The sequence below is a fragment of the Bos grunniens genome, chromosome 2 (genome assembly GCF_055505025.1).
Source record: "Bos grunniens cultivar Pamir isolate PY7600 chromosome 2, Bosgru_T2T1.0, whole genome shotgun sequence".
NCBI lineage: Eukaryota > Metazoa > Chordata > Mammalia > Artiodactyla > Bovidae > Bos > Bos grunniens.
The window spans coordinates 16,669,103-16,679,301 of NC_141166.1; the positions used below are offsets into that span (position 1 = coordinate 16,669,103).

Here is a 10,199-nt window from a genome sequence, read left to right on the forward strand (position 1 = left end):
GCTGGGAGTCGTGGCAGGGAGGTCCCACATTGAAAAAGCAAGTTGAGGGACTTCCCTCCTGGTCCAGTGGTTAAGATTCCATGCTCCCACTGTGCAGGAGACAGGTACAGTCTCCAGGAACTAAGATCCCATATGCCATGCAGCACAGCCAAAACCCTACAAACAACAAACGCAAATGGAACCAGAAGTGGGTGGATAAATTCATAGTCCCCCATGCTGATCTGTCTCCCACCTATCCAAATGCCAGGGTCCTGAGGTCCAAGGGCCTGTTTGAGGCAGAGCCCGCAGGCTCCCGGAGCTGGCTCCTGCAGGGTGGGTTCTTTCATAACTTTCCAGTCGTTTTCTCCCCCATGGGCCAGGGGCTTCCAGCGGGTACCACGGCCAGCCAAGGTTTGGGGGAAGTGCTGAGTCTGGCCCTGTGGCCCCTTCTTGTAGCAGTCTCCAGAACCCTTCCTCCATCACTGCCAACCAACACCCAGGCGCCCTCGGCGGGGGTGGGGAGGTGGTGGTGGGGGGGCGGTGGAGAGAGCTGGGAGGTGGGCCTGGGCATGGACAGGAGCTGAAGGAGAGGACTGGGAAACCCCTGATTGAAAGCGCTCTGGTCCAGGCGGTACTGGCACTATTTCAGCGCTCCCCACAGCCTATCCGTGAGTCCTCCCTGGACGGTGCTCCAGTCCTGTGGGCTGGGCTGGGCTGGCTCATCGTCTCATCAGCTTTAGCTTGAGCCTCTTTCAGACGGGCTGGCAGGCATCCCTGCGTGGGGGGGGGGGGGGGGGCGTCGAATCGGAGGGGACCCGGGACCCTCATTCCTCTCGGGACTAGAATTCCCGAGCCCAGAGTCGGTGCCAGACCCTTGGGAGATTGTTCCCGCAGCCGCCTTCCCCGCCCCCGAGCTGCCACCGAGCTGACAGGTAGCCGGGATGCAGGCAGGAAGAAGGAGGGGGTGCGGGGGGCGCGCGGAGGAGGGTGGAGCCGCCGGCGCGCCCCCTCCCTCGGGGCCGGCGGGCGGCGCAGCGCGGCGCGGCAGCAGAGGAGGCGGCGGGCGCACGGAGAGAGCGGCCGCCCGCCCCGCTCCGCCCGGGCTCCGGCTCCGGCTCGGGCTCCATCTGCGCTGTTTCCGCGCCGCCCGAGCGCGCACCTGCCGGGTAAGTGGCACTCGAGCCCGCCGCCGCCGCGGCCAACGTCAGCCACCTCCGCTACCGCGCCGAGCCTCCAGGCTTTGTCTGCGTCCTCGCGGCTCCGGCTCCGGCGGCGGCGGCGACTCGCGGGCTCGGGGTTCGGGCTCCGCGGACTGCCCGGCGCGACGCGGGAGGCTGCGCACCAAGGGCTCGGGAGGCTGCGCACCAAGGGCTCGGGGCGCACCGGACCAGCTCGCTCTGCGCCGGGGATGAAACTTCGTCCAAGTTTGGGTTCCGGGGAGAACCTGTTGAAGCCGGGAGGGGCCGGGGGGCGAGGACGCGGGACGGAACCGGTTCCGGGTCCTTCAGGGCCGTCGGGGCTTTCTCCATGATCCAGGGCGGGCCGGCGCGCCGGCGCGGGGGCTTGGCAAAGGGACTGGTGAGGGTTCTGGCCATTGAATAGAGAGGACAGGGCCGGGGATGGCTCTGCGGACATCTGCGAGGACAAAGTTTGGTTCTCAAGGCGCCTTCTTGAGCGTCTGGTTCCAGTGCGGAAAGCTGAAGTCGGCTTCAGGGCCCGCATAGACGCCGCACTGACCACACCTCCTTTTCCCGGCCTCCGCTTCCCCCCTCCCCCCATCTGGCCTTGGCTGTAGCAGGTCCGGGGCAAGCAATGAAGAGAAGAGAAACAGCCTTTCATTGACGGCCTACTATGTGCCAAGCCCGGTGCCCGGCGCTTTATTACAGGGGTCTTCCCCAGCCTGCGGCGGGCACGTGTGTGCGGGGACAGGGGACGGTAATGGACGGACAGTGCCTACAGTGGTTGGTGGCCGCTCGGAGCCTTCTCCCTCCCTCCAACCCCGAGTGGCGCAGGGAGGCCAGGCCCCAGACCCACTCGCTGTTGGGGACTCTGGGTGGCCTCCAGCCTTTGGACCTAGGCCTGTGCTCTTTCTCTTTGGGCTCGTGGGTCCCGTCGGGCCCCAGTGCCTTTCTGAACCTGTCTGCCTTTCCTGCAGCTGCGGCCCAGGGGCCATGCAGAGGCCGGCTGGGAGCCTGGCGGCCCGGTGCAGCCTGCTGTAGCAGAGACCGCCCAGGGCTCCGCGGCGGCGGCAGCGGAGCCATGGAGGCCCCGTATTCGATGACAGCACATTACGACGAGTTCCAGGAGGTGAAGTACGTGAGCCGGTGCGGTGGGGGAGGCTCACGGGGAACGTCGCTGCCCCCTGGCTTCCCGCTGGGTGCGGGGCGCAGCGCCACCGGGGCCCGAGCCGGGCTGCCGCGCTGGAACCGGCGCGAGGTGTGCCTGCTGTCGGGGCTGGTGTTCGCCGCGGGCCTTTGTGCCATCCTGGCCGCCATGCTGGCTCTCAAGTACCTGGGTCCGGGGGCGGCGGGGGGCGCCGCCTGCTCCGAGGGCTGCCCGGAGCGGAAGGCCTTCGCGCGCGCCGCGCGTTTCTTGGCCGCCAACCTGGACGCCAGCATAGACCCATGCCAGGACTTCTACTCCTTCGCGTGCGGCGGCTGGCTGCGGCGCCACGCCATCCCGGACGACAAGCTCACCTACGGCACCATCGCGGCCATCGGCGAGCAGAACGAGGAGCGCCTGCGGCGCTTGCTGGCGAGGCCCGGGGGCGGGCCAGGGGGCGCGGCCCAGCGCAAGGTGCGCGCTTTCTTCCGCTCTTGCCTGGACATGCGGGAAATCGAACGGCTCGGCCCGCGGCCCATGCTCGAGGTCATCGAGGACTGCGGGGGCTGGGACCTGGGCGGCGCGGCGGAGCGCCCGGGGGCGGCGGCTCGCTGGGACCTCAACCGGCTGCTGTACAAGGCGCAGGGCGTGTACAGCGCCGCCGCGCTCTTCTCGCTCACTGTCAGCCTGGATGACAGGAACTCCTCGCGCTACGTCATCCGCGTGAGTGAGCCACCACCCCCCCCAACCCCCCGCCAAGGGCACCCCCACAGGCGGCTAGGAACTAGGAGTGCCTCGGCCTGGCACGCCTGCCCCGCGCGCCCTGTGCGCCCGGGACACCGGTGCGGAAGAGGGAGGTTAGGGGAATGGAGGGGAGCGCACACCGGCGGAGCGCGGGAGGAGGGCGCAAGTAATTTCCCTCGAGTAATTGCGGTGTTTAGCGGAGCCGCGGGAGCCGCAATTTCCCAGCCCTCTGGCAGGCGGTGAGAGCTCTGGGAGGGGTGTGCTGATGGGCTGTGGTGACAGGCCTGTCGGGCTGAGGCTGGCTGGAATGCCTGGTGGCGGGGGGTGGGGATGGGGGGGTATGGGGGGTGGGGGGGGTATGGGAGGTGGGGGGGCGGGCAGGGGTCAGCTGTCAGTGCGAGCTAGAGTGCCCCTCAAAAGTGGGGAAAGGAAAGGATTTCAAGAGGAAAGACAGGGACGGGTGGCGGGGACCTGGGTCGGGGGGTAGGGAGGGTGGGGGCCGGGGAGCCATACCCATTCAGTCCCCAGTCTAGGCCAGTCAGTCCTGGAGGCTTAGATCAGCTGCTCTGGATTGAGGCGGGGGCTGTCGTCTTTATGCTCCGGGGGCTTGTGACAGTGGATGCCTGGCAAGTCCTCCGTTTGCCTTTTGGAAGGGGATTCAGTCTGTTTGCAGGAACCCGGAGTGTTGATGTCTGACCCCCATCTCTCCCCAGATTGACCAGGACGGGCTCACCCTGCCAGAAAGGACCTTGTACTTAGCTCAGGACGAGGAGAGTGAAAAGGTGTGGGAGCATGGGATGGAGTTCTGGGGAAGCCCTGGGGCTCCGGGCGGCATGGATCAGGACCTAGCACCGCCTGCATCCTTGCCCTGCCCCTTCCTGGTGCAGATCCTAGCAGCGTACCGGGTGTTCATGGAGCGCCTGCTCAGCCTCCTGGGTGCTGAGGCAGTGGAGCAGAAGGCCCGGGAGATCCTGCAGCTGGAGCAGCGGCTGGCCAATGTGAGCAGGCACCGGCTTCCTGATGGGGGCGGGAAGTCTCGGGCGGGGCTGGGTCAACCCTGCCCTTCATCCCCAGATCACAGTGTCCGAGTATGATGACCTCCGGCGAGACGTTAGCTCTGTGTACAACAAGGTGACCCTAGGGCAACTGCAGAAGATCACCCCCCACGTGAGTGCCACCCAGCCCTGCGGCGTGGTGGGGAGGTGCTGATCTTGGGACCCCTGGGCTGTCCCCTCCCCGAGGCCTTCCGTGGCCATGGACTCCTGTGACCTCTGGTCGCCTCTCCCTGGCCCCCTCTCTGTCTTCTGTGGTCCCTGACACACCTGGTCCCACCGTCCCCATCCGTGGCCCCCCCAGCTGCGGTGGAAGTGGCTGCTGGACCAGATCTTCCAGGAGGACTTCTCGGAGGACGAGGAGGTGGTGCTCCTGGCCACAGACTACATGCAGCAGGTGTCCCAGCTCATCCGCTCCACCCCCCGCAGGTAGGGCTGCCAGTCACCCACCTGCCCCCCTCCCCCAGGTCCCTCCCCTGCATCCCAGAGCTATCTGCTTGGAGAGCTTGGAATCCCTGCCTCCATTTCTGTCCAGTATCCGCATTGGGGAGGCAGGTGAGGAGCACTGGAAAAGGAGTCCCGATCCCTGGGTTCAGGCCTGGCTGTCCCCGCTACTGTGTGGGACCCTGGGCAGGGCCGGGAGTTTCCCAGGCTGCAGTTTTCTCATGTGGGGATGGCAAGACTCGAGTGAGCCTGAAGTTAAAACTGCTGTGGCAGTTACTCTGCTCCCCCAGGGCCACAGGGAGGAAAACCTCCCTGGGCTCTGCCCCATCTCAGGAAGGAGCCGAGGCCCCTCGAGGCCAGCTCTGAGATAGGCAGTCACCCCAAGTGCCCACACTCCCACCACACGGCAAGTGGAAAACGGTGCTGGCCTGTGCTCCGGGAGCACCCAGCGCTTTCTCCCTGGCCCGAGGTGTATCTGCTGTGTGTGGGTCCAGCCTTTCTCCCTGACTGGGGCTGGGAGGACCTGGGATGACCCTCAGTCCTGTGCAGGTGCTTGGTCCTGCCCCGGGCTGGGGGGTGGGGGGGGCGCCTGTCAGGACACCCCGTTGCTTCATCTGGCCCTCAGGATCCTGCACAACTACCTGGTGTGGCGTGTGGTGGTGGTCCTGAGCGAGCACCTGTCCCCGCCATTCCGAGAGGCACTGCACGAGCTGGCCCGGGAGATGGAGGGCAGCGACAAGCCACAGGAGCTGGCCCGTGTCTGCCTGGGCCAGGCCAACCGTCACTTTGGCATGGCACTCGGTGCCCTGTTTGTACATGAGCACTTCTCGGCTGCCAGCAAGGCCAAGGTCAGGCTGCCTGGCCTTGGGGAGTTGGGGAGTGGGGGAGTGGATGCTGAGCCAGGGATGAAGTTTTTGCATGACTGTGGTCCAAGCATGAGGAGCACGGGGAGCCCCACACATCCCCCCTGCAGCGAGGGGCACCAGGCTCAGGGAGGGCTGAGCCCTCTCTGAGCCTCCAGGGTGCTCCTCACTGGGCCTCCTCCCCCAGGAAGCCTACCTGATTTGTCAGCCGCAGGACGCTCTCCCCACCAAGCTCCTGCCCGGCCTGCTCTGCCATGCTCAGTGGGATGGCCCTAGGAATGTACGTGATCTTTGCTGGGGCAGTTAGCCCCTTCCAGACTGAGTTTCCTTTCAGGGTCCAGGGCCTGAATCTATTACCTCCAAGGTCTCCCCTTGGTGCTGAGCACCAAGTTCTGGGCTTTGGAAGTGGTGCTGAATGATTAGGGGGGTACCCCTTGCTCCAGGTGCTGGGGACCCAGAGCTATGGCCTCCTGGATTGATTCCTTGATCCTTGACCCCTGACCCTGCAGGTACAGCAGCTGGTAGAAGACATCAAGTATATCTTGGGTCAGCGCCTGGAGGAGCTAGACTGGATGGATGCTGAAACCAAGGCGGCCGCACGGGCCAAGGTGAGATGGGATCCCAGTCCCATATGTTGGTTCCATAAACACGCATTGAGTACCTACTCTATGCCAAGTGCTGGGATAACAAAAGAGACAAAGATGCCTCTGTGGAGTTGGCATCACCCAGCCTCCTCTCCCGCTTCCTTGAGCCCCACTCCTTCACTGGCCCTGGAGCTTTCTCCCTTGGGGGGTTAGGGGGCTATCTCCTGAGGCCCCGGCCCACTCCTGACCCTCTCGCTTGCAGCTTCAGTACATGATGGTGATGGTGGGCTACCCAGACTTCCTGCTGAAACCCGAGGCCGTGGACAAGGAGTATGAGGTGGGCCTGCCCGCTGCCCCTGCCCTAACCAGCCATGCTTCTCCAGGCCTATGGCCAAGACCCCCATGGAGACCAACCACCGCAGGGAAGGAGCTAAAGCCCTCAGCTGATGGACACTGGGAGGGCATGGGACCTGCCTGGTGCTGGTCTGGCCCTGCCTCCTGGCCTGCTGCTGAGTGCTGCCCATCCCCTGTGCAGTTTGAGGTCCACGAGAAGACCTACTTCAAGAACATTTTGAACAGCATCCGCTTCAGCATCCAGCTCTCAGTCAAGAAGATCCGGCAGGAGGTGGACAAGTCCACGTGGGTACCTGGCCTGGAGCAGGGGTCAGGGGTGCCATGGTGTGCCATGGAGACAGTGTTTCTAAACAATGCCTGGAGGAGGGCACACTGCCTCACAGACATGCTGGCATGGGGAGGGGGGACCGGGCCTGCGTAGGGTGTGGGGTCCGCCTGGGAGAGGCCCAGGACATAGCATTAGGCTGGGACATCAGGCCATTCTTTAAGGAGGAGAAGCTAGGAGGTAGGGGGTGGTAGAGGACGGAGTGTGGGTTCCCCCAGCTGACCCCAGCCTCCCTCCACAGGTGGCTGCTCCCCCCACAGGCACTCAATGCCTACTATCTGCCCAACAAGAACCAGATGGGTAAGGGGGCGTGTCGGGACGGGGTTGGGGTGGGGTTTGTGGTGAGGGTGGGCAGGGCCTGGAGGTGGGGCGGGTCTCCTGCTGACCACGCCCTCTCTGCAGTGTTCCCGGCTGGAATCCTGCAGCCAACACTGTACGACCCTGACTTTCCACAGTGAGTATGGGGCCTGGTGTGAGCCAGAGTCCCGGCCATGGCCTTGTCTGCAGGGTGGGCAGGGAACTGCTCAGACTGCCCGAGGCTCAGGCTGGGCACAGGAGTCAGTTGCAACCCTGGGTCCCCATAATCCCATTTCATTGGTTATTTACAAAAAGGTGTAGGTTGTTTTTGGTTTTTTTTTTCATTCTTTTAAATGTCCGGAGTCCCTTTTTTACTTGGGTTGAGGCTTCTCTGGGCATTTCAAAAGTGAAGCAATCTAGGGAAAAGATTAAAGAAAAAAGATCTAGGAAAAAGGCTAGATCCCATATGGGGTGCCTCAGTTACCCTCCACCCCTGTTTCCACCCACCGCCTTGACCGCCGAAATCTGTTAGATGTTATTTCCTAAAAGAGCTTTCAGGTATCACTGGCCCCTTTCACATACCCCACAAGGAAGCTGAGGCACGAGAGTCCTGGGACAGTGGAGACACTGGCCCTCCTGGGCTACCTCGTGGCCTGGCCGGGGCTTCCTGAGACCGCCGGGGCAGCAGCCCAGTGGGGCTCTCAGAGGGCAGGCGAGGTTGGGGCCTGACGCTACTGCCCCGGCCCAGGTCTCTCAACTACGGGGGCATCGGCACCATCATCGGGCACGAGCTGACCCACGGCTACGATGACTGGGGTGAGGCCTGCAGGCGGCCTGAGGAGGTGGGGGACAGGCAATGGTGGGGGGTGAGGGAGGCAGGGTGGTGAGGACTAATTGAGGCCCCGCAGCTGCCCCGTGCCTGCTGGCTGGCGGGTACATGGACAGGGAGCCTCAGCCTGCCCCACCTGCCCCCAGGAGGCCACTATGACCGCTCAGGCAGCCTGCTGCACTGGTGGACCGAGGCCTCCTACGGCCGTTTCCTGCGCAAGGCCGAGTGCATCGTCCACCTCTACGACAACTTCACCGTCTACAACCAGCGGGTAGGGCCCCCGCCTCGTGTCCCTGGGGTCCCTCAGGCGGGCCTGGCCAGCACAGACTAGGCGTGTGCATGCCCCTTGGCACACTCCTGGCCCTGCACAAACCTGGGACCCTGGTCCCTACACACCTGCCAGGGTCCGGGTGCACATTGACTTGGATGCGTGCGTGAGTTCACACAGACGCACACGCACGTGGGCACAAGGTGGGGGAGCCCTACCCAGAGTTTCTGGGAAAGGGAAGGTGGGGAGAGGGCAGGGCCCAGGGAGGCCAGACCTGAAGGAGTCCAGAAGGCCTGGGCAGCCTCCAGCCTCTTTGCTTCTCGCCAGGTGAATGGGAAGCACACGCTTGGAGAGAACATTGCAGACATGGGCGGCCTCAAGCTTGCCTATTATGTGAGCCCCCCTGCCATGCCCTCCACCCCTGCGGGGAGGGCTAGGGGACCCTGAGGACTGGGCTAGAGACCTCGTCACCCTTCCCCCCTGACCCCGTCCTTTTGGTCTTGGAGGGGAAGGTACTGTGCTGGGCAGAGGGCCTCCTAGGTCCCTCAACTTCTGGGAAAGCAAAGAGAGCTGCCTGGAGGAGGTGGCCCCTGCCTGGGCTTAGCCTTCTGGAGAGGGAAGAAGTTAGGGACCCGAGGGCTCAGCCTGGTGGGCGGTGTGTGGAGCTGGGGTGGGTGACCGGCTGGCTAGGTGGAGGGTGCCAGGTGGCCCCGCACGGGCACCCCAGCTCCATGCTCTGCACCCCCAGGCATATCAGAAGTGGGTGCGTGAGCACGGCCCTGAGCACCCGCTGCACCGGCTCAAGTATACGCACAACCAGCTCTTCTTCATCGCTTTTGCCCAGGTGGGCCGGGTGGGGGCCGGTGGGGTTGGGGTCAGCTTCCAGCCCGTCTCCTCTGGGCCACTCCTCAGAGGCAATGCCCACCCCCCTCCCCTGGGCTGTGATGGGGGATGAGGACCTAGTGTGCAGAAGGAGTGATTGTACAGGCTGGTCCGTGGACTCCTGGCCTCACGCCCCCGCTGCTCCCCTCCATCCCCCATCTGGCCCCAGAACTGGTGCATCAAGCGGCGGTCGCAGTCCATCTACCTGCAGGTGCTGACCGACAAGCACGCACCGGAGCACTACAGGTCCGCCCCCTGCCTGCCTGGGGCTCATCCCCTCCTTGTGTTGGTGGGGTGGGGGGTGTGGCAGGGGGGACGTGGTGGGGTGAGAAAGGACAGCTGGGGTCTGGTGGCCCCTGGGACCCACACTCTGTGGGTCTCTCTCTAGGGTGCTGGGCAGCGTGTCCCAGTTCGAGGAATTTGGCCGGGCCTTCCATTGCCCCAAGGACTCGCCCATGAACCCTGCCCACAAGTGCTCTGTATGGTGAGCCTGGCCGCCCACCTGCGCCCCCCTCCCTCCCTGCACGAACCGCCTCCCGCCAGCTGCCGGGGCAGGCATGGACCCGGCTCTGGTCCACTCGGGAACCCCTCACCTCGTCCTCGCCTCCCCAGCCCTTTTGGGACTCTGCACCGCCCCTCTGTCTCCCACTCCAGGAGAGACCCAGAGCAGGGCTGAGGCTGGGCTCCAGGAGGGCGTGGGGCAGAGACTCTAAGGTCCCTAGACTGGGCTCTTGGGAGCCAGAGCCTCCACCAGTTTGCACTGTCCAGGCCCCCACCTTCACTGTGTTCTTGCTGCTGAGTCTGGTCAATAAAGCTGCTCTACTGTCACCTTGGCCTCCTCAGGGGCCCCCGGAGCAGGTGGGGTTGGATGAACTCCTTGCGTTAATGGAATGGGACCTAAAGAAGACCTTCTTGTCCCCTCCTGGTGGCCTCAGCTGGGCCGACTCTGTCCCACCTCCCTGGCTCTTGTCTTTCTTACCAACCATACACTCTGGGGCTTCCCTGATAGCTTAGTTGGTAAAGAATCCGTCTGCAATGTGGGATACCTGGGTTTGATCCCTGGGTTGGGAAGATCCCCTGGAGAAGGGAAGGGCTGCTCACTCCATGATTCTGGCCTGGAGCATGGACTGTATAGTCCATGGGGTCACAAAGAGTCGGACACGAATGAGCAAGTTTCACTTTCACTTTTACACTTTCACCCAGTCTGCCCCCCCACCTCAAAGTTTTGCCGAGGTCCCTGGACTGGCCTTATGGGG

At 64.2% G+C, this 10,199-nt stretch overlaps 1 protein-coding gene across 5 annotated transcripts; it reads left to right on the forward strand.

The window, feature by feature from the left end:
• The first annotated feature begins 992 nt into the window (after nt 1-992).
• On the forward strand, nt 993-9,771 carry ECEL1 (endothelin converting enzyme like 1). 5 transcript variants are annotated; one of them, XM_086335344.1, is made up of 19 exons: nt 993-1,145; nt 2,135-3,024; nt 3,759-3,827; nt 3,933-4,043; nt 4,120-4,212; nt 4,402-4,526; nt 5,167-5,389; nt 5,592-5,684; nt 5,914-6,012; nt 6,251-6,325; nt 6,524-6,627; nt 6,909-6,967; nt 7,070-7,121; nt 7,713-7,780; nt 7,940-8,064; nt 8,389-8,454; nt 8,810-8,905; nt 9,113-9,189; nt 9,332-9,771. In XM_086335344.1, exons 2-19 carry the CDS (start codon nt 2,239-2,241, stop codon nt 9,429-9,431), a joined length of 2,421 nt encoding a protein of 806 aa, XP_086191470.1. In that variant the 5' UTR covers nt 993-1,145; nt 2,135-2,238; the 3' UTR covers nt 9,432-9,771. The 5 variants fall into 5 exon arrangements, with proteins under 5 accessions (XP_086191470.1, XP_086191459.1, XP_086191465.1 ...); XM_086335333.1 differs by lacking the exon at nt 993-1,145 and having other exon boundaries at nt 1,703-3,024; XM_086335354.1 differs by lacking the exons at nt 993-1,145; nt 2,135-3,024 and adding an exon at nt 3,177-3,284.
• The last annotated feature ends 428 nt before the right edge of the window (nt 9,772-10,199 follow it).